The 25,828-nt window shown below is 34.4% G+C and overlaps 2 protein-coding genes across 3 annotated transcripts in view; one reads left to right on the forward strand and one right to left on the reverse strand.

Moving 5' to 3' along the window:
• LOC575274 (serine/threonine-protein phosphatase 1 regulatory subunit 10) overlaps nt 1-14,231 on the reverse strand; it is a 29,560-nt gene extending 15,329 nt beyond the window's left edge. The window contains exons 1-4 of one of the 2 annotated variants that reach the window (XM_030997434.1): nt 13,815-14,231; nt 8,744-8,854; nt 1,436-1,542; nt 35-121 (exon numbers count right to left, since the gene is read on the reverse strand). In XM_030997434.1, coding sequence (XP_030853294.1) covers nt 35-121; nt 1,436-1,542; nt 8,744-8,746 — 197 coding nt within the window. In that variant the 5' untranslated portion in view covers nt 8,747-8,854; nt 13,815-14,231. Of the gene's footprint in view, nt 1-34; nt 122-1,435; nt 1,658-8,743; nt 8,855-13,814 lie in introns of those variants that run through there. The other variant, XM_030997432.1, reaches the window with a different exon arrangement.
• Nucleotides 14,232-14,458: 227 nt separating this feature from the next.
• Nucleotides 14,459-24,830, forward strand: LOC756938 (28S ribosomal protein S18b, mitochondrial-like). Its single transcript, XM_030997815.1, has 8 exons — nt 14,459-14,592; nt 15,941-16,094; nt 17,197-17,273; nt 18,902-18,922; nt 20,066-20,146; nt 20,797-20,863; nt 22,342-22,401; nt 23,206-24,830. Exons 1-8 carry the CDS (start codon nt 14,464-14,466, stop codon nt 23,304-23,306), a joined length of 690 nt encoding a protein of 229 aa, XP_030853675.1. The 5' UTR covers nt 14,459-14,463; the 3' UTR covers nt 23,307-24,830.
• Nucleotides 24,831-25,828: the final 998 nt, after the last annotated feature.

A 25,828-nucleotide genomic window follows, 5' to 3' on the forward strand; every position in this document is an offset into this window, starting at 1 on the left:
AGTATCGACTATCCCGATTCCTACGCATACTCACTTTTCCTGTACAGCACTCGCCTTTGTAGCTATCAGGATATTCATGTAGATACAACGACTAACCATCTTTTTGGCACCCCTCATCAATCTGTCAAAACAAGAAATGACATAAGTATTTAATTGTATTGATTCATATATAAGTGTCACAATTAAGCATCATCAATCTGTGTTCTTTGTGACCAGGTTTCTACTCTTCAGGGGGGTGTTTCACAAAGATTTTAAGTCGAAGTTAGACTTAAAATTACGGAGAGCCATTTCAAGCCTTAAAATAAAATATATTAAAAAGCAAAAATCCAAGTATTTTAGACTTCTATAAATTCCACATCAAGAACATGAAATCTCCTTGATGATAGAAAATATGAATGATTTGAATCAATATTTTGTGCCTTTCGAAATAAATTTCACAAAATATTTTCATAAATACTAACAGCTTTCCATAATTGTTAAGTCCAACTTAGAGAAAAGTTCAACTTGGAATCTTTGTGAAACACCCCCCCCCCCTGGTTTTTACTCTCTTCAATCTATACTATCTTTTCAGAGTATGGTGACCTTTGAACTTTCACATTTCATGTCTTTCCATATATATTGATCACAACAAATCGTTGACGACCTTTGGACCATAGCATAATGATTCTGTTGGTACAGGCAAACATCCTTTGCTTTAGTGCAGTCATGCATGGTGAACAACTGGCATGGAACGCCAAATGAACATTCATATCCTTTCAATTCTTTTGACTCCGTAACCATCCGGAAGACTTTCAGCAATAAAAATGCGATTTTGAAGGGGAAGTACAAACAAAAGCATTTTAGTCACTTTGCGTGTTGGGATAAATGGGAAGGTAATCCAGCATTACTGATTAAGTTAATTGGAAGTGCCACATACGTATAAAGTATACAACTTTTACAGAAAAATCGTAACTTTCTTATTTTTTGTCAGATTTCGTTCAAACTTTCACCAGTCTGCATCTCTGATTTCTCTTCTTTCTTTTAGAGTTATTTGCTTTTAAGATTGGATTTCCTTTTCAGTATACTTCCACTTTTAAGTAAGGGATGAAACAGTCCCTTGGATAGGACGTTAAATGGAGGCCTTGTGTACAGGAGAGTCACCACCCTTGCACGTTAAGAATCCACTGCACTACTCGTATAAGAGTAGGGGGAAACCCCTGTGTCACTATGAACATGACAGACAAAGAAAGCGGACAAAATATACAGCTCCACCTACACACCCCAATCAGGCCGAGTATATACCGCATCTGCAAAAATCTTCAGTATTTAGGGAGGCAGATTATCTTGAAGAAGAAGAGTTAAAGAATACAAAAAAGTGTCTGTAAGGTGAAAAATAAACAAAAATAAGATAGAGGACAATCACAAAAGAAAAATTGAGAAAGCGTAAGGGCCTTACATGAGTATTTTAGTGACCTCAGTGACACCCTTGATGCCCCCTTCCTTACTGAGAAGAGATGAGAGAGCCTTGAGGAGCTGGCTTGGGTCCACCGGTGTGTGACGAGCCTGCAAGGAGGATTTAAAGATACAAAACATTGATGACTGAATAAAGATAAATATAAAATGCATTAGCATACAAAATAATATATGGAGGGTTCAGTGACACAAAGACGTAACTCTATATTTTGCCAAAATGAGTATTTGATATCAAAATGTTCAGAAAAATGTGGGCTGTCCAGGAAACACAAAAACTTAACTCCACCCAACACCTCATTGAAGTCAATGGCTAGTGAAACATAGACTTAACTCCTAAGGCCCAAGTGCTCACTGACACATAACCACTTTTCCTCAAAATGGCCAAAATGGAGTTTCGTCTTTGTGTCACTGACCCCTCAATATATTAATTAAAAAAGTTACATGACAAATGACGAAAATAATAAAAGATTTAAAAGGATGAAAGATCAAAAGAACAAATAGAATTATAATCATAGTTGGTGTGAAGAATCGGCGATAGATGGGATAAGTGCAGAGTCTTCCAGTTCTACAACAGGGCATATTTATTTGTTTGGGGTTCACAGTTCACAATAAGAGGTTTGGCAACACGGTAGCTGTAGAAGATTAAGATGACGTGGTGACTGAAACAGTTTAAAGCCTGTCTGTACTAGTTTAGCCAGGAGAGATTAGACCACCCAGGGTGGTCACTGACAGGTGGCTATCTCATCAACTCAGGTCTCATGGGGGACCAATGGTCACCGATTAGGCATTGTTTTCTATATACCTGTAGAGGGAGCAAGTAGTTACAAGCTAGTAGCAGTGGGGCTTTATAAGAAAAGGATTCGAGAAGGGCAAGACGGCAAGAAGAATGACTCTGGTGTGCAAGGCGAGTAAGAGATATTTCGCAATCATATCAATAAAGAATGAATCAGGAAGAGAGTAGAGTCAGAAGAGACTATATGAGACATAAAAGAAAAGTTTTAATCAAAATGCAATTTACAGATTAATGTTGTAACTATCCATGGTCAAAGCAATATGTTAATTTTTAAGCCTACAGACTCTAAAATCTTGGTCTGCATGGGCCCTGCAACACCAAGCTTAGCAATTGATCATGTGGGTAATTTTAGCGATTGATTACACTGATCACAATGTACAATCAATCGCAAAAATCAATTGCTATTAAAGCTCTAACTGGGGCCCTTTGCCCCTTTAGAAAATCAAGTATAGAGTCTTGGGTTAGGAAAGGGTACATAATGTGATAAAGATATCATCAAATACAATGTTTTAAATAGGTCATCATTACTAGGGCAATCCAACCCTTATTATAAGTTAATTTAATGAAGAAAAAAAAAGATATGAAAAGAAGAATGGTGAAAGTTTGAAATAAATCAGAATAATAAGAAGTTATGAATGTTTGAAATATGAGACCACTAATTCAGCTACCGTATGCGAATCTCAAATTGGCAATTTTGTCAATGGAATGTGAGGCAGTGGCAGATATCGTTCTATTTGTTGTGTACAAAAATATCCTGGAGTCATACATTTTTTTGTGTCGAAATTTTAGTAAGTTTGTGTGTTGGAACCAATGAGAAAGTTGTCCACCACTATCAATTTAGCCAAACCTATGTAACGATTGCTACTTTTTTTTAAATTCAGAACTTTCTCTTTCTTTGGGTCCGATTTCTTTCAAATTTTCACCAGTATGCTTCTCTTATTTTTTTGCTTTCTGCTAGAGTAGTTTACTATCAAGGTTAGGTTCCCCTTTCATGACTGACCCACCCCCCCCCCCCAATGATCCCTTTTAGTCTTATTATATTCTGATCAATAATAAAATAATTGCCCAGGATATCAAGCATATCAAATTTACACTACCACCATAAATTACAAATACTCGGTACAATATTTCATGAGGATAAAGTTTGTTATGCTTTCAAAAACCACCGGCTACATGTGCTTAATTAACTTAGCCTACTGCATGGTAATCAATTCCGAACTCAGTTCTTACGTTTGCAAAAACATAGAAATTTTCTGTTACCAAGGTCAATTATAGTAAAGAAAGAGCAAAAAATAGTAAAAAAAATGGATGGAAAAAAAGAAAGAGGGGAGGGTAGAGACTAGAGAGGGAGGAGTTTGACCTTTCAGCCTTGAAAAGTGGAAGTAAATGTGCTTTCATGCTGCAGGCCAGGGCAAGTACCAGTAAATGTATATACCCCCTATATATGAATATGATGCATGTGAACACCATCATGATACAGACTATTTCCTTTTCCCCTAAATATTTGGGAACTGAAAAGTATCGCAAATGACGAAAGTCTGAGATAGTTTTTAATGGTCATTAATACTGTGGTACAACACAAAACCTTTTGTTATTCCTACTAAAAACAGAGAAAATGGGGATGATTTTTCTTCATATTTCATGGATTTTTTATTCAATTTATTCTCCACCCTATGCAAAATGAATTATTAACTAATTGTGTACTTCCAAGACCATGTGGGAAAGTCAAAGATATTTTCACTACTTCCCTAGCCAGTAAATGAAGCAACATAAAGTGTACTTAATATTTAAGGCCCCTCTTTTTGTGCTAATCTACAGCCAAAGTGAAGACAAATTTTACGAGTTGGCCTAAATATATATATAATTTTTTTAGGGGGATTGGTGGCAGAATTAATTAAATGTATTATACATGTACTCAAGTAGCCGCCTACGAGACGGGTAAACCTGCCAAGGTCAATGTTATGGGCTATCGGTCTAATGAGATGTCCACATGTCTTTTAAAAACAAGATATTTTCTAGAAGATAATTTGTGGCTGCAATCAACCGTTATGCAACGAAATGTAATTGTATAGACAGAATTTACAAAATGCAGTAGTGCCGAAACTGTACAGGGCCGTTTCATAGTACCATAATCAATGTACTCGTAGAAATTCAAATGAATAGATTTCGATATTTTCAAGAGTCAAACCAATTTCAAAACAAAGTGAGAGTTCCTCCCCCCCCCCCCCCCGAAAATAACCCGAACACAAAAGGTATGGCCTTAGTATTGTCTTCACTCGAAAAAGATTCACATGTACATGTATAATGCATGTACGATTCCCAGACATGTTCATAATTTATACAACACAAGTACGGTCAATATTATAGACAAAGACATTAAATCCGATTGCTGGGGGTCACATTGGTAACTGTCACCATACATCTTACCCAAATCAAGAAAGTAACAGATTTATTTATATTTGTTTATTTTGTAGCATTTATACTCCGGGGCTCATAAAGATGTCCCCTTATATCGTTATTACATGCTACAATTATACTCCCAATTCCTATCTCTATTCGTACCTTTTCATTACCTACAGGGCTCATCGTCGTCCCTTTATATGCATAACTATATAAACTAAACTTACATACCGAATAAATAAAATAATAATTTAATTAAGTAAGTAATATAAAAAGAGAACATTATTGAAAGCAATACATGTAATAATTAACAATAAAAAGGCAATAAGATATTCTTTTACGAGCCAGTAGTTATAAAAAAAAAAAATATATAAAAAAATAAAAATTAAAGAGATGGAGGTTCATAATACTTATATAATCACAAATAAAAGCACAAATAAAAGCACAAATATAGCCCCCTTTGCTAAAAAAAAAAAACCACCAGTATTTTTTAAATTAATTTGTATTCTTAGCTCAGGTATGAAGTACTCTATTTACTTAGGGGGGCATATGGGAGGTATACAACAGCGATTATGATTAGATATTTCATGCATTCATGGCTCTCTCCATTAAATTGGCCTTATTAGTGTCAATCATCATAGCTTTATTATCCCTCTATTGGTCACATGACTGTGTCTACTACAGAACAGTATAGACGTTTAACTAGAGTGTATGACAGTGTTTGTGTAACTAAGTAGAAATGCTTTTGTAATGTGGACTTTGTATCATGTGTGAGTCATATCCTCTTTAGCAAGAGGAGTGTATGTTGACATAGGATTGTACAAGTACACACATATCTGAACATCTATATATGTTCATGTATGGTTTCCTACTTATTATGTTATGTAACTGATTTTTTTTTTTTTTTTTTTTTTTTTTAAAGTGGTACTTAAAAAAAAAAAAAGTATTTTCTTCTGTTCCGCTTATTTCTGGCTGAACAATTGACTCATTTTTGTTATATAAATAATTTCTCAAAAAAACAACATGTTGACCTTGACTAGTAATTAATAATCATTTCTCTGAATTGAGGCATAGAGGAACCCTTTGTTCATATATTTGCCGTCTCAAAAACTAGTACCGGTAATCATTTCACTTTACACCTACACCTATGCATGTCAGTCTTATATTTTCTGTATCAATACCTTATGCTGCCTGCGCACTAGACTATCAACTACTAATATGCCCATATTTGGGCATACATCAGGCAGGGATCCCTAGACACGTCATTTATGCACTGCAGCAATGATAGTGGCCTGCATTATGTACTTGTTTACAAAATGTGTGCAAGGTTAAAGATGTTAGTGCTGTCTGCACTCAAATACCAAATTATTATATAAAAATCCTACCTACAGGCATCTTCAAGCAAATCATTTGCATGTAGGTATCTATCATAAGTGAGCCAAAATTGTGTGTGAAGTTGAGAAACTCTTAGTCCATTCTATGTTTATCATTGTCATGACTGTTTGTATTATCATTATTATTATTATTATTACTATCATCATTATTTTTCTTCTCAACCCCTCAAAAATAACAATAATTTGCAATTTCTCAACATGTCTCTATAATCCACAGTTGCTTACTTTATAAAGGCCTACCCGGTAATGATATTTTTTCTTTTATAAACTTTTATTTGACGCAGTAAAATGTTATGAACTAAAGTTTATCAGCTTTTGAATTGTGTCCTCAATTGAAAATGTAGCCTGATCCAATGCAGGGCCGGAAAAAAAAATGTTTCTTGCAGTCTCTAAACCGATTTTGTCATTTAAATTGTATGTTCTTTCAAATTTGACACTCGGTTTTTCATAATCTCACAAAAAAATTGTTTTGAGTAGCGCCCTCTGCAACAGAACTCAACTATCCCTTTAATGAAGTAACACATCATTTCAACAACAAAAAAAAACTTCTTTATCAAAAGAGACAGAGACAGAGAGAGAGAGAGAGGGGGGGGGGGTGCACCAACTAAAAGGGCACTCTCTGAAAAATGGGACACCTACAAAGAGTAATCTATAAAAAATATTTTAAAAAGCCACTATGATTTTTGTCGCTCCAATTTTTTTTTCCATGTTTAGTCTCATAGCAGTGTGTGTTACAGGAGCTCCCTAGCCTAATTATTTATTCATTTATTTGTAATAGACTAAAGAAAATGGTGATGAACATAAAGGTCTTGGCCTTATAAATGCTATAGCCCTCTAACTCCCAATATATTCATTTATTTAGAATAAAGGCTTGTTCAGGTCTGCTGAAAAAAGCCTTCATTTTTTTTTTTAACGTGTTGAATTAATTGAAATGAGATCAAAAGTGCTTTTAAAGGTAGTCTGTCCCTTTTTCAGGCTGAAAATATAAATTATGTAAATCCTAAGGTAAACAAGAGATAAAACCAACTAAAAACTCTTCTTAAAAGATTAGAACTTGTAATTGTCTGTACCGTACATGGAATTCTATTAGGAATTTTCGAAATGTGTTGCAAAAAAATAGGCCTAGAAGGTAGTCTGATTGTCAGACCCTTGTACTGCATAGTTGTGCGTTATGTGTAGACTGAGTAAAGACTTGATAAGTTTAATTTTGGTCATTAAAAGAGGAGGGTCATTGATGTGCACAAATGATAATGTACCCTTTACAGCTAACTTTATCTATTAAAAAAAAGGTCAGTCACTGACTCGAAAGTGTCTGACAGTAAAATCTAGAGAATAAATGGTATCCCTTGCATAACTAGGTCACTGCTACATTTGTAACTTTTAAATTTCACAGATAGGATATACAGTTTGTACGTGACATACTCATGATTCCTGCAAAGTACTAAAGAATTTAAATTTGGCTGCAAAAGGGATACACTACCTTTAAGGGGACACAGAAAGAGAGCAAGATGACAGTTTGAGATCAGAAATACTAATGCAGGTCTATATTTTTTACAGTAGGCCTATTGTTTGTTTTTTTCCTCCTCCGATTTTTATACTGAAATCTGTAAATGATTGTAAAAGGCTCTAGACATTTTATACCAACTTCCACACAAGTGGGCCTAGAAAGCACAAGCAAGACATGAAATGCAAAAAAAAATAAAAATAAAAATGGAAGCATGTTAATGCAATCTTTACATAATCTCAATCAGCGTTGACAAAAGGAAGGGGAGGGGGCAATGCAACCCTGTCTCAATTAAAACTGGAAACATGATCCTTGTTTTACGATTTTCCTCTAAGCACCCGTGCTGTAGATTATGAGAGTTTTTTTTATAATGAACTTCTTTTAAAAAGTCATCTTGATATTCAAGTCTACATACTTAGATTTTAATTTAAGGTACTTACTTATCTATATTTTTCTTTACTTAAAAAAAAAAAAAAAAAAAAAAGATTCAGTGACTTTTATTCATGTGGTCGAATTCATACTCGGATATCATCATTTTAGTAAACAATATATCGTTGGTGGGGGTGACAAAACCTCGTATCTCAAAAATCATGAATTTTCAGGAGAGCGCAAAAACCTTTCCGGTCTTAACAGATTTAGTGCTGTGACACCGTCCTTCGTTTGGAATTTGTGAAAAAACCGAGACAGGAGGCGTTCCATAGATTTATCAGGTGGTGTCGTAGGCCATTAGGTACAAAATTATGCAAAAAAATCAAAATCTCAAAAAATTGAGATACGAGGTTTTGTCACCCCACCGACGATATCTTACTTGATCTTTTCACTTAGCCCATGCAATTTATCATAATTAGCACTTATAAAGACTGTAAGAAGTATCAGTATTGTAAAGGTTGCAGTAAATGAAAATAATAATAATAATAATGTACTTGTCACACATATTTAAAAAAAAAAAAAAAAAAAAAAGGATTTGTATCTAATTTGAAACCCATTTCTTGTCTATTCATGGACTGAATAGTAAGAAAGGGTAATTTCTTCTCAACTCGCATTTATGGGGGAAATGTGAGGCGAAGAGAAATTAAATGCTTGTAAATTTATTCACCTCTATATACATGTAATTGCATATTTATCATAACCTTAGCACATATATGTTTTGCTGAAATATTGGGAATTTTAAAAATTCCCATGAACTTTGGATAAATTTACCATTGTGAAATGATAGTATATATTCTAATATAGAATATATTTGGAGCTTGATCTGTGTCAACTGGGATCTTGTAAAGGGATTGGTGGTAAGTACTAAACGCTTTATGCTACCTGTAATGGAAGAAAGAGAACAAAGAGAGAAAACAAAATAGGATTAGTCAATTATGAATGGTATATAATAAATACATTGGCAAATACAGAGGGGCCTTTTCATGAGTTTACAAATTTTGAGGCCAATCCAACATTTGTGTTGTATGAATGCAGAAAAATTAGAGAAAAAGGTTGAAGGTATGTTAGGAATAGTTACATTTTCATCAAAGAAAAAATTAATAGAGAGAATATACAAAATCTTTTAAATCATACACGTTTAAATTAAAAACTCCCAACCAAAACGTGTTATGAATTATCTCTGAAAAACACAAAATATTCTTGCAGCAACATCAATTTCTGTTATGCCTGTATTAACTTTTTTTTGGTTGAAATAAACAAAAACATCTTCAATACTTAATCATCCATTCAGAGACAGAACACAATTTACACTTGTTACAAGAGCTTTGTCATACATGTCTACTTAAAGGTACCTTTTAATTATTTAGGAGGCTATGTCAAACATCAATATCACAATATTAAGTGGTAGGTTAAAGCCTTGTCAAAATGAATTTGTGAATGTTATCCTTTTTTCACCAGTGTTTGACTGTTTGTACATCCACTAAAACAGAGAAATAGAAAAGCAGTATTTTCTTTTCAACACCATAAAGTAACAGTAATCTTTTCTCAAACATTGTGCAACATGCTTTTAAGCAGTTAATATAAATCTGTAAAATGAGTCAACATCCTAATGGCTTTAAACCGACATTCAATCGTTGGTCTTACAAGATCCATTTTCAAGTTAAATGGCATATAGAGAAAATATGATTACTCTACATAACTTTGTTCAACAACTATTGCGTGGAAGACATTTCAAATATCTTTTTAATTTTCTCAAAGGAAATCTACATGTAGATTTGTCTTCTTTCCTCTAAGAAGATACTTGTGAGCTTTCCAAAGGTATAGCACTCTCCATCTCATGTATTTATGTTCACTTTACGACCTGTATTTCTTTCTTTCTTGTAGGGAGAGAATTGTTATGACAAAAATTTGCAACTGATTCATACATATATTAAATTGTGCTTAAAAAGTATCAAACATTCACATGATCAATGATTTACAAGACTTCTTTCCTCATCATTGCTCATTGACTTGCAACTCATAACACACCTATTTTAACTACCTTGGAACCATGTCATACAAAATATTGTCAGAACAAACTCTCATTATAGAGTTATTTGGCAGATCTAACTTCTTTGCATGACATTGTTTTGGAGCCTCGACATATAACAAGATTGCTAATTTTTATGAAGAAAAAAAAATGTCATAATGTCATACTCATCTTATCTGACTTTATATCCATTTAACAAGAAACTGAAATCATGTAGAATTTTCATTAATGTTTAATGGGCCACGGCAAGGCCATACATGTTGCACAAGCAATACCATTTTCATAAGGTAATCAAATTTTAATGCACAAATCTTTGTTGAGCACCTCATTACAAATCATTTTATGATCTGTTACGAACAATTGTATTTCAATAGTCAAAATGCAAATTACTTATACATTAATTTTTGCTAGGTAGGGCAAGCCCTAATGTTTGTCCTACCTAACGACAAGAAATGTATGCAATTCAACTGTTGAAAATTTGAAATGCAATTATTTGTAAACAAGTGAATAAAATAATTTGTATCATAGTGCTCCACAAAAGCTATCATGTACAGTGTACATACATTTGGTTACATCACAAAAATGGCGTATTTGTCCATGACATCAAAGATTTGAGCACAATCTGATTTATTGATAGACCTTATAGGGCTCGATATCAAATCAAATGTCAAGGCAAACGATACTTTTGATGCCAAGTTAATTTTCAATTGTACAGTGGAACCATGTTGTAAAGCGCATTTAAAAGAAACTCTTAGTGAAGAAAAATCAAACCTCTGTAATATCAAAGCTCATTTATATGAAAGCAGAAAAACAAGAGAAACAGATTGGCCAAAGTTTGAAATAAATCAGACCAATAATAAGAAATGTTCGAATTGAGATCACTTAATCTTTGTGTATCAGAACTTCGCAATTTTGTCAGTGGATCATGCCATAATCATGGACAACTCTCTCATTTGTCATGTGCAAAAATGTGATTAATTCTGACCGTCTTTCTCCTAATCGCCTACTCTGTGGGGGGCACTACTCACAATATATTATGGATAGCATATCATTATAGGACCTCTTCAAAGGAAAGACTTGCCCAAGTCATCCCTTTTATAATCTCATCTCATGTATTAGAACAAAAGGGGAAGTTGTCTGGCACTATGTTACAGTACCAATAAAGATACAGCCAATTTCTTTAAAAAAAACCTTTTTGTATAGTGATTACAACTTAAATTTTTTAAAATAATTTTCTTAATAATTTCTGTCTGTTTTCAATTTCATTCAAATTTTCACTTTCTTTTAGATTTGCTGTTTAAGGTGGGCTTTCCTATGGAAAAACATTAAGAAATGTTCACGTCATATCCCCTCATTCACTATTGCTTTTGATTATCTAGTCCGATTTGCATGAAAACATGACACACTCATAGCTAATTCACTCAAGATTTAAATAAAATCAAGAACTCAAGCACAATTTTAAAAGTTTTTGTAAACACAAGCTGAAAATTGTATGTATGATTCTCAAAGCTGTACCGGTACATGTAAATAGAAATTCAAGATTAAAAGAGGAAAAAGCACCTTGATTTAAAGAAAGGAGTGGATTGATTAAGATAAATGGATAAATGGATGAGTGAATTAGTGAAAGTTTGGTGCAAACCAGTGGTATAATGTTCCTATGAGCAACCTCCTTTGTATGCATACCAAGGGGGAATAAACAAGAGCTAATTGAATGCCCTCAGCTGACAATTATGCCTCTGTATTTTGACCTAAAAACCCCAAAATCTAATCAGAATATCAGATCGTCTCCATGGTATTCATGTACACCCATTAAGTGACCATATCCAGAGGTTTGAGGCTCATACCTCTAATGGCTCTTGAGATATTGCGATAACAAAGCTAAAATCCTGTACTTTTCATAAATTGAACACTGACATATCTAATACAAATACAATGTATTATCACCAAGTTTGAACTTTGAAGGTCATACTAGTACCCCAAGTGGTTCTGGAAATCTTGTTATAACTCCTCTGAAGTGTTGGGAGCCCCAAATTGGCCAAAAAAATTGATGGCAGAATTTCACTTAAATTGTATTATTTGAAAGAGGATGCCATTTAATTAAGACACACTTTTGCAAAGAGCCCCCCCCCCAAAAAAAAAAGTGTTCAAAGACACATTTGTCAGAGGGTAATACGGTAGAACAATTCTGAGGGGGATGGGGGTGGAGGTGAAATGGAAAAGTTAACAATTAGTGAAAGTGATCTTACATGTACATGTAGCTGGGCTATTATGCATCAATTGACACTAATGACAGTAACAGTTTAAAATACGGCTGCAAGAATTTCCACACAAGAGTTCAATTGTGACAAAGAAAATCAGGAAAAAAGACTGTTAACCGGTCATTCAGTCAATCTGGTAAGTGGAACTGATTATTAGGCCTAAAAAAAGATGTTGAATTGCCCTTTAGGTGCCAAAACATGGGTCAGTCGGTCAGATTTTTTTTTTTTTTAACTTTATTTTTTTCTTTTCCCCTCCCTCTTTGGGTTGATATTACTCAGTTTTGAATGCTTTATAATACATATTTTTTTTATGCATTAAACATTTTTTTTTCTTCTGAAAAACGGTTAAAAAAAAATATATTAAAAAAAAGCAGACCATAGATTTCAAGATTTTTGGGTCGGTCGCAAAGGGCAATACAATTTACAACATTTTCAGGCCTTAGCCTAGGCCTAATCTTAGAGAGTAAATGCAATCTGCTAAAAGTAAAATGACATTTTAGTCCAAACTTGATAGCACATTTGGTGGCACGATTGTGTCCCCAAACCTTCGACAGCAGACCCTATGGCCGGCTTCTGTCTAAAGAGAGGAGCCAAACCTACCCAAATAAGAGGCTAACAAACGAAAGAGACAGAAATTTACTGTCTACCAGCTTACCCTGCTTTCCCAATATTCAATAACAAGTTACACGGCCCAGCATTGATATTAATTGAAATGTCCGATCATAAATTAAATTGAAACACTGCACTGGCACTGCACTGCTCCTAACATAATTTTACAAGACTCACACATGCACACAAATCGCAATGCAATGGACAAGGCAACTCAACTCAGCTCACTCTCACTCTCACTCTCAGATTTAAAAAAAAAAAAAAAAAAAAAAAAAAAAAATCTTCAAAGTTCAACTTCTGCCGTTCTCATCTGGACAAGTCAAGTGCTGTAAATTTTAATTTTTATCTTGCTTTGCCATTGTCATTTTTTCAAATGTTGTTTTACATTGACATTATCTAAAAAATTGTCTTTTGAATCTCACTAAATTCCTGATTCCACTAAACATAGTGCCTTGATTTTCATTTTCCGGGCGAGGGAAAGTCCCGTCATCGTCAACTCGATCCAGGCCAGCGCCATTTCAGCTCCACAGGCAGCAGCTCGAAATAGCATGCACAGCTAGCTCAGCTCACGAGCTAAACTTCCGCGCGCCAACTTCACTCATTAGCATATCCAGGCAGCTGATTTGCATACACCAATATGGAACGGAAAACATGGCGCTTGCTGCATTTACGTCGACTAAAAATAAAGTTGTCTCGCTTTCCTCCAGGAATTACACCAACGTAGTCCTGAAGGCTATCCATGATCCACATCTTCTTGGTCAGGAATAATGCGCTAACACACTGATAGAGTCACACACAAGACAAATCAATCCACTTTAGCGTAATATTAGGTGAAAAATGATGTTGTAAACCAGCACGTTGAGAAATTCTTATGCATGTAGGCCTACGTCCCTGTGAAGAGAAACATGGCTGTCATGATAGATTTGCTCACGTTTTAACAACTTACACTTTATTATCACCCTCTTTCAGAAAACCTCGGGCCATCTCTCCGCGTTCATAACAGACTTATATATCTGGGTACAGCTCCTGAATCTGCTTTCCTAGCCATATCTTCTATAAAATGCTAAATTTACCCGATGGTTTGATCCCACCCAGTTCCCTTCCGTTTGGATTATGAGAGGTGCGTGGTTCTTCCAAATGTCTCTATTTCGCACCGTACTTTCGGTGATTTTCCCCCTATTATATCAAAATAGAACCCAGAAAATGGTGAAATATTAATTCATAACAGTCCCAAATAGAAAGCTAATTCATTAGTTAAGTCTCAAAACCAGAAATGGGAGAATATAAGTAAATTATAACTAATTCTATGTCGACGTGGTTTGTTCTGGCAGATGATTCCGTCCTAAAATGGCAATCGGAAGCACGCCCTATTGATCTGCGCATGCGTTCGATTGTTACGTGCTTGTGACGTATTACCTTCCAAATTATTCTTTTTTAATAATCAGATTTCATCTTGAAAATTCTAATTTTTATTGAAAAATACCAAATTATATTCAATTATACTTTAAATATTATTTTTAAATCAAAATATTATTTGATAGAATATATTGATAGGTATTTTTATAATTTTATTTTGATATTAATCATCAAACAAGATGGCAGCTTCCATTCGTGCAAATTACTTTTTTCGTGCGATAGGAAATACAGTTCTACGAAGGAATCCGCCATTTATTTCCAGAGGAATTCCATTTCTATACAGATCAGAAAAAGCTTCACTAAAAAATGTAAGTGATGATGCGTGGATATTATTCGATCCTTTATTTTCCTGGGTATTATTGGAGACAAATTTGAGAGCAATGGACCCACATGTTCAAATTCAAGTTAGTGGGTCTAGGCTAGACCAAAGCTAGTAAAAACTTCATAAGTTCAGGCGCGGACGCAGCGCTATTATAAATTCTACTGAAAACAATAATTAACTCTGTAATCATATTGAAAAGGCATGCCAAAGTACATACATGTATGACCATCTATTATTATTGGGAGATTTCAACTGCAACTGGGAGACATTAACTTTGCGACTATTTTACAGCTGAAGTCAAGACTCGGAGTTGGAGAGAGTAAGATTGGCGCTTGTTCAGAAACCTATCCACAATTTGACCCGTAACTTCGGCGTGGAGATACCCTAATAAAACATACCCAAAATGAAGTAAATATTTTTTAGATGTCCAAATAAAGATCATGAGTTAAAAGTCATTATGTTTATTACCTGTTTCGTGTCAATTTTCTTGTTATTTTCTTGTTATTTTTGGGATAAACGTTGATATTAGTACTACTACTGGTACACACTTTTTCACAGGTTTCACGGCAAACCACTGCACAATACAAGTACATACCGATGGTGGGTTGTGGGCAGGCGCGCGCCTGTGTGAAGTTATCTACCGTAATGTCTCGGATCCTCATTACGGTAGATAACTTCACTGCTGCTGAAGAGAGAGAGAAAGAGAGAGATCCATATTCATATTGTCATATTCTACACAAATTTATTTAGTTCACCTATTGGCTATTTATTACCAAGTGGACGGCAAAGTTTTTGACTACAATTGGTGCAACTTGAAAATTGATCGTCAAATAACTCTAGAGATATTGCGATCTGTAAATAAAACTACAAATGTGTTAAGTTATCACCAATTCCTGCACATAACAAACCTTATGGACTCTTCTTTCTTCTCATGCAAAGCACTTTGAAATCTGTCAAGAATTTAACCAATACCGGTAATGTGGAAATTTAATAGTTACCAGAGTGATACACTTTCTTGCTGTATTACCTTCCACATGTCCCTGATAATAATGAGCTAACGTGCGATTTACATTTGAAATCTCTCTCTCTCTCTCGCACCCACACACACACACACTCTCTCTCTCTCTCTCTCTATCTCTATCTCTCTCTATATATGCCAGTGACACAGTTGTGTATTGTATACTACATTGTGTCATGGACCTGGGTTCAAAAGTGTATACTTCTTTGTGTATAATGCTGAATAAAGATGATACATATATATATCTCTCTCTCACTCTCTCTCTCTCTCTCTCTCTCTCTATATATATATATATATATCTCTTTCTCTTTGCCAGATCACAAGTGACATTGGGAGGCAGACAATCACAACCTCAGTCATAAGATGGGATGAGATCAATGAAGAATCTGAATCCAACGAACAGCATCCACAGCGGCAGGAGCTCACAGAAGCAGAACTTCTTCAAGCAATTGAATACTTGAACAGTGAAGGTACATAGATGCTGTTACTTACTTGAATCTGGATGTATGGGATCGCTAGACAATAATTTGGTAGTAGAACAAGTTAAACATTGACTTTCAATCCGTCATAAATAATCTATCACCTCTCTTAACTTGATGTAATTGTATTCTACCATGCTTGTTTATCTACCTGTATTATAAATTAATTATAAGTTACTGTTTATTGTATAGAATGTGAAGTTAGACTTGATTGAAGGAGATAATAAAGTCGAGGGAGATACAACCAATTATAATTCTTGGCCTACACTCTCCTAGAATTTAAACCACTTTGCTGGGTTTAGGCTTCTTTTTTTAAAAATATCTGGCTCCTGTTTCATAAAACTTGTTATCATAAAAATTAGCAATAACTGTACTAAGTTACTGAAATCATGGCATTTGATTGGCTGAGAGCATGAGAAGTTTAGCACTTGTTATTGATTAGAAGTTCAATGAAACAGGGCCCATGTTTAAAGGTAATGCAAAGTTTGAGAATTTTGAAAATGTGATGGATAGTAATTCTTTAAAATTTTGATATATTTGGATGCCCTGTGGATGTATAATAAGCACTATAAAGCACCCATAAAACACTTCTGCTTTTGGGAAATTGAATAATAATTTTTTTACCGGTGCTTCCGGTAAATTTCAAAAATTTTATATAGCGCCTAAGGCCATTCCATGGTATATCATTTCCAAACGGGAATAGCAGATTGGTCGATTGTAGTCAAGAAACATTGTTTTAAAGCTAAAGTTGTATCAGTCTTGAGAGGGAGCTATGCAAGATAAAGAGTTTATTATTAACAATGTCATCACTTTAGACTCGATTTCAACCACGACAACAATCATTTAATATTGTAAAATCGCATATACTTCCAGTATGTTCATTTTAACCAAACTCATGACCCCATACTAAAACTTTGTATTACCTTTAAAAAAAGAAACATACCGGTAGTTTGAGGTCTTCTTTTGTTATGTGTTATTTTATATCCAGGGTTAGGTGCATTTTTAGAATATGGGCCTTTTATGTTACAGGGCCCAGATTCGATAAACTATTCTTTTTCTTTTTTTTCTCATTTATTTTCCTGTTCCTTTCCAGAGTTCATAAAGAGGTATGGAGATAAGCCAATTTGGGCCAATTATAAAAGGAATCATAAAGGCAGGATACCTCCAAAGGTAAATAATTTTATCCTAATGTTCTATGATACCTTACTTCATAGAGTGGTGAAGTGTGACGTCATCAAAAATCTATTTTTAGAATTTCTCATTTTTTTCTTCATATTCCGAAAGAACATCAAAAATAATGTCCAAATGTCGAAAACCAATTGAATATGTTAAGTATTGGCTGAGATATGACCATCTGAATGAATATATGTCCTATGGGAACTCAGTGTTATATGCTCTGGCTCCTAAACATTATTTTTTATTTTCTTTCGGAAAATGAAGAAAAAATTGAGAAATTCTAAAAGTAGATTTTTCACAGCTTCGGTACTCTATAGGATCAAGTACATTCTTCATAAGGCCTAAAAAAAAAGATGTTGTATTGCCCTTTAGGTGCCAAAACATGGGTCGGTCAGAAATATATTTTTTTAATAACTTTTTTGTTGTTGTTGGTCTCCCTCTTTGGGCTGTTTTTTTTCTTCAGTTTTTAATGCATTTAATACATTTTTATCTAAAAAAGAGTAAAAAAAAAAAGAACTTTTTTAAAAAGCTGACAGTAGATTTCAAGATTTTGTGGTCGGTAGCAAAGAGGAATGCAACATCTTTTTTTTTTTAGGCCTAACAAAGAAATTCAATACAGTCTGAATTTGTAGGCAGCTGCATTGATTAATCTCAATTTTATGCTATACAGTCAAACCTTCTTTAGTGACCACCCGTCTACAAAACCCACATTTTTTGTTTCCCTTGAAAAGGGTTTCTCTTTGAAACATGCACTAAAGGAACCCGTCTACAAAAAACACTTTTTGTGTTTCCCTTGGGTGGACGCTATAGACAGGTTTGACTGTAGTATATATATTATCATGTATACATGCAGGCACGGGACATTTTTGGTTGGGGAAACAGATGGATTTAATTTTTTTCTTCTTTGTATAGCATGTATCCACTTCTTGTCTTGAGTATGCTAATAATGATAGTGTGCAGGGGGCTGTTTCTTAAAACGCTCATAAGTCTAAGTTCATGGACATCACATAGAACGTGTATTAATCCTATAACACACTTTTCAATAGAATGTCCAAGAAGTTAAAGGTAAAGACCAGTTATGGTCATGCGATTGCATTGTGAAAGAAACGTTGTGGAATCGATCAGAAAAGGTTGATCATCTAGCATCTAGCATCTGCAAGGTTCTGGAATCATCAAAATGATAAGAAATTTGGCCCATTCTTCGTAAAGTTACAAGCACTATACACAGAAAGATGTATATGGGACTACCCTATATCTCTCACAGACCATGAGAGAAACAAATTTACCAAATATATGAATTAGTAGGCGGTTTCCCGGCAATTTTTTTATCATCATGTATTAGTCAAAACATATTCTTTCACATGATTGGTAATGAGAGCTTCCATTTCATTTTTTGAAATTGGGGCATTTCCAATACTGGTCTTTACCTTTAACTTATGACGGTTTCGAGAAACAGCCCCCAGTACTCCATGAAGATAATGGTTGAAAAGCCAGGAATTTATAAATAATATATCTGTGGAGGAGGGGGGGGGGGGGCTGGTAGAGATATGCAACTTTTTAATCTTTCTGTTTCTGCCACTACCTACATGTAATTGTGTTCACTGTGTCTTTTGTAATTACAGGAAACAAGGAAGAGGTGCATTGTAAGTATTCATGTTTCCTTAAAACTTTTACCTTGTTTAATGCATCTATTGATATAACACAATTACATGCATATTGCATGATCTATGTAGTTACAAGAAGTTCATTATCTGACTTCACTAAACCCTGATTAAGTTTGGAAACGAGATACAGAGTTGGGATAGTTGACATTTTAGGTAGAATGCTATTAGTGAAGACGGAATTGACTTCGCTTCAGTTGAGCTGATATCCTTACATTGAAATGAGATAACATGTATATTGGAACTTTCTTATGTTTTAACACAATGGAATGAAGCTCTCCTGATTTGATCAATTTAAATTTATTAAAACATATCCATGTGTTTGAAAGGAGACATACTCACTATAGGAATGGTAGGAATTTTTAATGAACTTGTTGGTCCCATCAACATGACAAGAAATGCATCCTAAATGGCTTATCCTCCCTCTTTCTGTTACTTGCATACTGCCATCTGTAGTTGTGTTTTTGCCAATCTGCATAAAGTGAGGGGTGGTATTATCCATTTTCTAATGTGGAGAGAGAGAGGGAGGTATAGATATACATGTAGGAAGGAGGAAAGATTTGGGCGTTAGATGGAGAGAGATAAGATTAGTAAGGAGAAAAAATATCAGGATGGTAGCACACTGCTTACTATAAACTTTGACAAGAATGTTTACTTCCTGACCTTAACTTTTGTGGTAAAACAAAAAAGTTTAAATTTCAAATTAACTTTAAAATCGACAAATGATTAAATCTGAACTGACAAGAAAGGTTTGGTGATGTTTGAAATCTGTAGAATATTTGCACATGTTATATGTTGTGAAGTTACGTATTCTGTAGGTAAACTGCAAATCTAGGGGTCAGTGACATAAAGACGTAACTCCATTTGGGCCATTTTGAGAAAAAGTGATTTGTGTCACTGAGCACCTGGGCCTCAAGGAGTTAAGTCTATGTTTCACTAGCCATCGACTTCAATCAAGTGTTGGTGGAGTTAAGTCTTTGTGTTTCCTGGAAAGCCCACATTTTTCTGAACATTTTGATATCAAATACTCATTTGGGCAAAATATGGAGTTACGTCTTTGTGTCGCTGACCCTCAAAATGTACAATTTGCCTTTGAATGTTGCTTCCTCTGTTTAACTTTTTCAGAGAGGTAATGGAGAGAAGCAGCAAATTTGTGGTAACCCATGTCCAATCTGCAGAGATTCTAATCTAGTCCTTCATTACAAGGTAAGTAGCCTCCAATGACGGCCATGGATGTCTAAAGTATGGATAGTGTAGACCTCAATATCTCCGCCATTTTGTTGTTGACATTTGAACTAGCAGTGATAATAGTATGATTGTAGGGCCCTAAAGGAGAACAGTAATAATACCGATGAGGCTACCCTGGGTAAACATATATGTTACATATTATATCTTGTTTTCTGAACACGTTGACCTCTTACAAGGTTTGTTTCCTTTATGGCTCCTGTCTTCCTCACTTTTTATAATTCATCTTATGTATTTTTATACATTTGTCCGTTTATATATGTAATTTTATCTGTTGATCTCTTGAGGAGAAATAAATGAAACTGAATCAAAAACTGATATAAACAAGGCATATTAGTATTATAATTAGAAAACACAACTCGTGAAAAGACATGAATATTCAATGTTCTTCAGATGCTGCTGTTGGTTATGCAATAATTTATGTAGCAAAAATATGCTTATCCATTTTAATCCTGCAACTTCGGAAGATGCCTTTAAATGCTCACATGCAGGTATCCATACATGTTTTTATATTCCTTGTTGTGTAAGGCAGGGCCTAATGTGATGTGATATCAAATATTTTTTTCATATTGCCAAGTTTTATTCATGTTTTGTCTGTTTCTGCTGATCAGAATATAAAGCTGTTGGAACAATTCATCTGTCCGCATTCATGGAATATCTACTCAACGTACAGGACAGGTTAGTTTTCAATATCTTAGTCCCATCAACTTAATTTTCTGTAAGTGCATGATATTTATTCAGCAAATACAAGAAATGGTTAGTGTGCAAAATTGGGGCAGAAAATTGTCAGGTATTAATTCTTTTCCAATCCATTTAATGTAATATATCAATGGGAAATGATTATTCTCAAACTTCTTTATTGTGAAGAATAGATCAAGTGCCTAAAAGAGAGAACTTTATTCAAATTTTCAGTCTATGTATATGTCTAAATATTGCCAATGCTACAACAGGCTCTTAAGTTTGATCTATCCCTTGAAAATTGCAGAATTGAACATTAAACTTAATTATGGGAGAAAAGAGTCCAATATCAGTACTGTAATAATGATGAGAGAGAGAAAAGAAAGAAAGAGGGGGAGGGATGAAGAAAGAAGAAGAAAAGGGAAAACAAGCATCTGAAGAGAGAATCCCTCTCCACCCCCCCCCCCCCCAATGAATTAATAAAAAATAACAAACAATATAGATGAATAGAACTGGATGATGAGAGTGAAATATAAACATGAAATATATGGCAACCAAAATAGGACTATTATAGGCAAACAAATATTCTCTGTGTAAAGCAATGACATGGTTAGCCTTCCATACAACCATGTCCATGGGTCACTTTTATTACATGTTATGGAGTGACCACGTAATAAATTCATTTAACGGTCTGTCATGGACTGATATGTTATTCTTTCTGTGGCGTTTATGGTGTCACCACCCAAATAAATCTTCTTGCACATATTTTCATCTTTGCATGCCTCTACACAATGTGGAGGCCAAGTTTTATTGAGCTAGGAGACCCCAGGATTAAATACACTGCTTGGGAGTCTACTTCCAACAAATTTAAACTTCACAAGCCTAAAAAAAGTGTGATTATGTACTTATTAATTTATACTCGGTACTTATAATCTTTGTACATTTAAAGGCTGAAAGTCATCAGTTTGATGAGTGGTCAGTGAATTGTCCTAGAAAGTGAGAAGATGAGCAGAAATATATATATTCAAGGCTCTTTGTAAAACAAATATTTTTTTTAATCTGTTTTTGTGTTCAAACATGGACATTAACATATTACATGAAGTAGATTTTCTTAATCTTGGGATGGATTGGGTGACTTGAGTTATTATTTCGATCTTGTTTTGTAGTAAAATCTGGTAAATTTCTGTCCAGTGCTTATTAATTTGTTTAGAATAAAATCATATTTTCCATATCAATGTTCAGACTCATTTTGATTTTAAAGGTATTCCCCTTTTATAGGTTGTGAATGACTGATACTCAGGCTAAAATCAGACACTCACCAAAAATATTTGACAAGATAAACCCAGAACCATTATCATCAGGAGGAATGTAAGATAAATGTAAAATGCTACAATAGAATTAGCACATTGTGTAAAAGAAGAAGCACTTTATGATTCATCTCATTCTAGTTATTTTGCTCTTCTTTGTTCTGTGACTAGGGTTATGTCGGAGGCAACACAAGGCTCTGTGTGCAACCATTGAGAAGGCAAGGCAATATGGTAAGTATAATTAATTGGATATATAAAATGGTGCTTTTGTTAGAGAGCATCCTATTGGCTGAGAATCTCTCGTGTAAAAGTCTGAATATCTACTGTCAGTGTTTTTTTTCCTTTTTTTTCAACGAAGTCTTCCAGATCACAAAACATTTTCCTTGAATGCTAATTTTTTGGTATTTATAGTTTAAAGTATATCTTGTAATTTTGTAGCCAAACCGTAGATACAAAATCATTAGTTTAATTACCAGTCCCACTTGTGTGGAAAAGTATTTGTTTTGTTCAGGGTATGTTCTTTCAGCTAGGTTCAAAGTTTTGCGTGAGAATATAATTATATCATAATTAATTTTGTTACCATTATTAAAGGTAAAGACCAGTTTTGGAAACCCCCCCCCCCCTCTCAAAAAAATGAAATGGAAGCTCTTATTACCAATCATGTGAAAGAATATGTTTTGACTAATACGTAATGATACAAATTTTGCCGAGAAACCGCCTACTAATTGATATATTTGGTAAAATGTTATATCTATTTGGACCTGATAGATATCATGCATGTGTCGCGCATAGTCCCATATACATCTTTCTGTGTACAGTGCTTGTAACTTTACCAAAACTGGGCCAAATTTCTTATGATTTTGATGACTCCAGAACCTTGCAGTACACACCACTACTTATATGCTAGATGATCAACCTTTTTCTGATCGATTCCACAACGTTTCTTTCACAATGCAATTGCATGACCATAACTGGTCTTTATCTTTAAGAGCTGGTTGGATTAATGTGTGCTTTCATTTGTCTTCCTTTCTCTAGGAGTGTTACCCTTTTCTGTACCCTACATTGAATACAAATATGAGGATTACTATCAAGATGAAACTTCACCAAAGGATAAAAAGAGATCAGTCGACATTTGACCTTTGACCTCCAGCAGCATGATCCTAAGATGCTTTGAACTCTGACCCTGTGTAGCTTCATCGTATGCAAAATGTTGTTTCATCAAGCCTTTATTTCAAAAGAACTTGTAATACAACTTTAGTAATAAACTAATAGTATTGATTATACTAATAATTATTGCAGTTACGGTATATTTGTGCACATATCCATCCCAGGGGATTCTCATTGCGCCCTGAAAGTAGTTGTACAGTCAAACCTGCTTTAGTGGCCACCTGTCTACAACAACCACATTTTTTGTTACCCTTGAAAATGGTTTCTCATTGAAACATGTACTAAAGAAACCTGTCTACAAAGACCACTTTTTTGTGTTTCCCTAGGGCGGTCGCTATAGACAGGTTTGACTGTATTACCCTGGCTTTTGCCCAGCTGCCCTGATGCACTGAAATCATTCCAGGAATGAATTCCTACCCAGTCCCCTTTACTGCACCTGGGCGGAGAGTGGCAAATGTGGAGTTAAACCTTGGCCAAGGATATTAGTGCCACGGCGAGACAGGAAGCACACGATCCACAGTCTAGTGACGCATTCACTAGACCATGATAGCTCTACAGCAGGGTTGAATCGGATTGATACATTTTTGGATTCCTTGGATAACTAGCAAACATGTACTTGACAGGTGGGAGGAAGCTCAGAGAGAAGTCAGTTTCCAAGAAAGATGCAAGGAATCAGCTAATGATATACGTTGAACGGTCGTCATGGAGAAGACTTCAATTGTCCATAAAGCAAGTTGATAGTTACACAAGCGTGCATGAGCAGGTTGTAACAGGGAAAGGCTATACATTATCATCATTAATACGTCTTTAAATTGGCAATGCAGTACAAAATTTGTAGTTTTATTTAATCCTGTAATTCTCATTCACATCGGTTAATTCAATAAAAATTTGCATTTGTCGTAACCATATATGAGTGAAAAATGAATATAATCGGTGCCAATTTGAACAGGTAAAGCTGGTTTATTTTCACTTTATGAAAACACTAAATTGATACAGGTTAAACAAAACAATTGACATTTACATTGTCATTATCCTTTAAATTTGGTGTGCTCAAAGCTCACCTTGAAAAAATTATCACAAATATCATAATTTTAGCTGTAGTTTTTAACACATGGGAAAAAATATACCATGGCCTTGCCCATCTTTGAACTAATCATTTATTCTAAATTAATACCAAAGTTAAAATCTGCTGATACAATTACTGGATAGGTTCTCATGAAATTAGATTATCATTATTCAGCATATGTGTTCTGTGATGGTGCTTTCCATGATATACAGATGGCAGTATTCTTTTCAAAAGGGAAAACAAAAGGTATTCTGGGAGAACCATCACTTTGGCAATAATTATTCTCAAAAGCAGAGAGTGGCATCTCTCCATTGTTATATGCATCATCTGCTAATATGAAATCGTCTAATGTTGGCACAAGGAAGAATAAACTTTGAGAATGCTTCATTTGCCCAATTACATAAAATTAAGTTGAATACTCAGTAAATCATTATTCTGTCGTGGGTTTTCATTTCATTAATTTAGAAATTGTTAGAAAGGGAAAGAGATGAACAGAATGACAGATAGATTTATAAGATGATAGAGAGATGAACAGAACGATAGTTGTATAAGATGATAGAGAGATGAACAGAATGACAGATAGTTGTATAGGATGAAAGAGAGATGAACAGAACGACAGATAATTTTATAAGATGATAGAGAGATGAACAGAACGACAGATAGTTTTATAAGATGATAGAGAGATGAACATAATGACAGATAGTTTTATAAGATAATAGAGAGATGAACAGAATGACAGATAGTTTTATAAGATGATAGAGAGATGAAGAGAACGACAGATAGTTGTATAAGATGATAGAGAGATGAACAACATGATAGATAGTTTTATAAGATGATAGAGAGATGAAGAGAACGACAGATAGTTGTATAAGATGATAGAAAGACGAACAGAACGATAGATAGTTGTATAAGATGATAGAAAGACGAACAGAATGATAGATAGTTGTATAAGATGATAGAAAGACGAACAGAACGATAGATAGTTGTATAAGATGATAGAAAGATGAACAGAACGATAGTTGTATAAGATGATACAGAGATGAACAGAACGATAGTTGTATAAGATGATAGAGAGATGAACAGAATGACAGATAGATTTATAAGATGATAGAGAGATGAACAGAACGATAGTTGTATAAGATGATAGAAAGACGAACAGAACGATAGATAGTTGTATAAGATGATAGAAAGACGAACAGAACGATAGATAGTTGTATAAGATGATAGAAAGACGAACAGAATGATAGATAGTTGTATAAGATGAAAGAAAGACGAACAGAACGATAGATAGTTGTATAAGATGATAGAAAGATGAACAGAACGATAGTTGTATAAGATGATAGAAAGAGGAACAGAACGATAGTTGTATAAGATGATACAGAGATGAAGAGAACGATAGATAGTTTTATAAGATGATAAAGAGAT

Source organism: Strongylocentrotus purpuratus, unplaced genomic scaffold, assembly GCF_000002235.5.
Source record: "Strongylocentrotus purpuratus isolate Spur 01 unplaced genomic scaffold, Spur_5.0 spur5_scaffold_4, whole genome shotgun sequence".
NCBI classification, from domain to species: domain Eukaryota; kingdom Metazoa; phylum Echinodermata; class Echinoidea; order Camarodonta; family Strongylocentrotidae; genus Strongylocentrotus; species Strongylocentrotus purpuratus.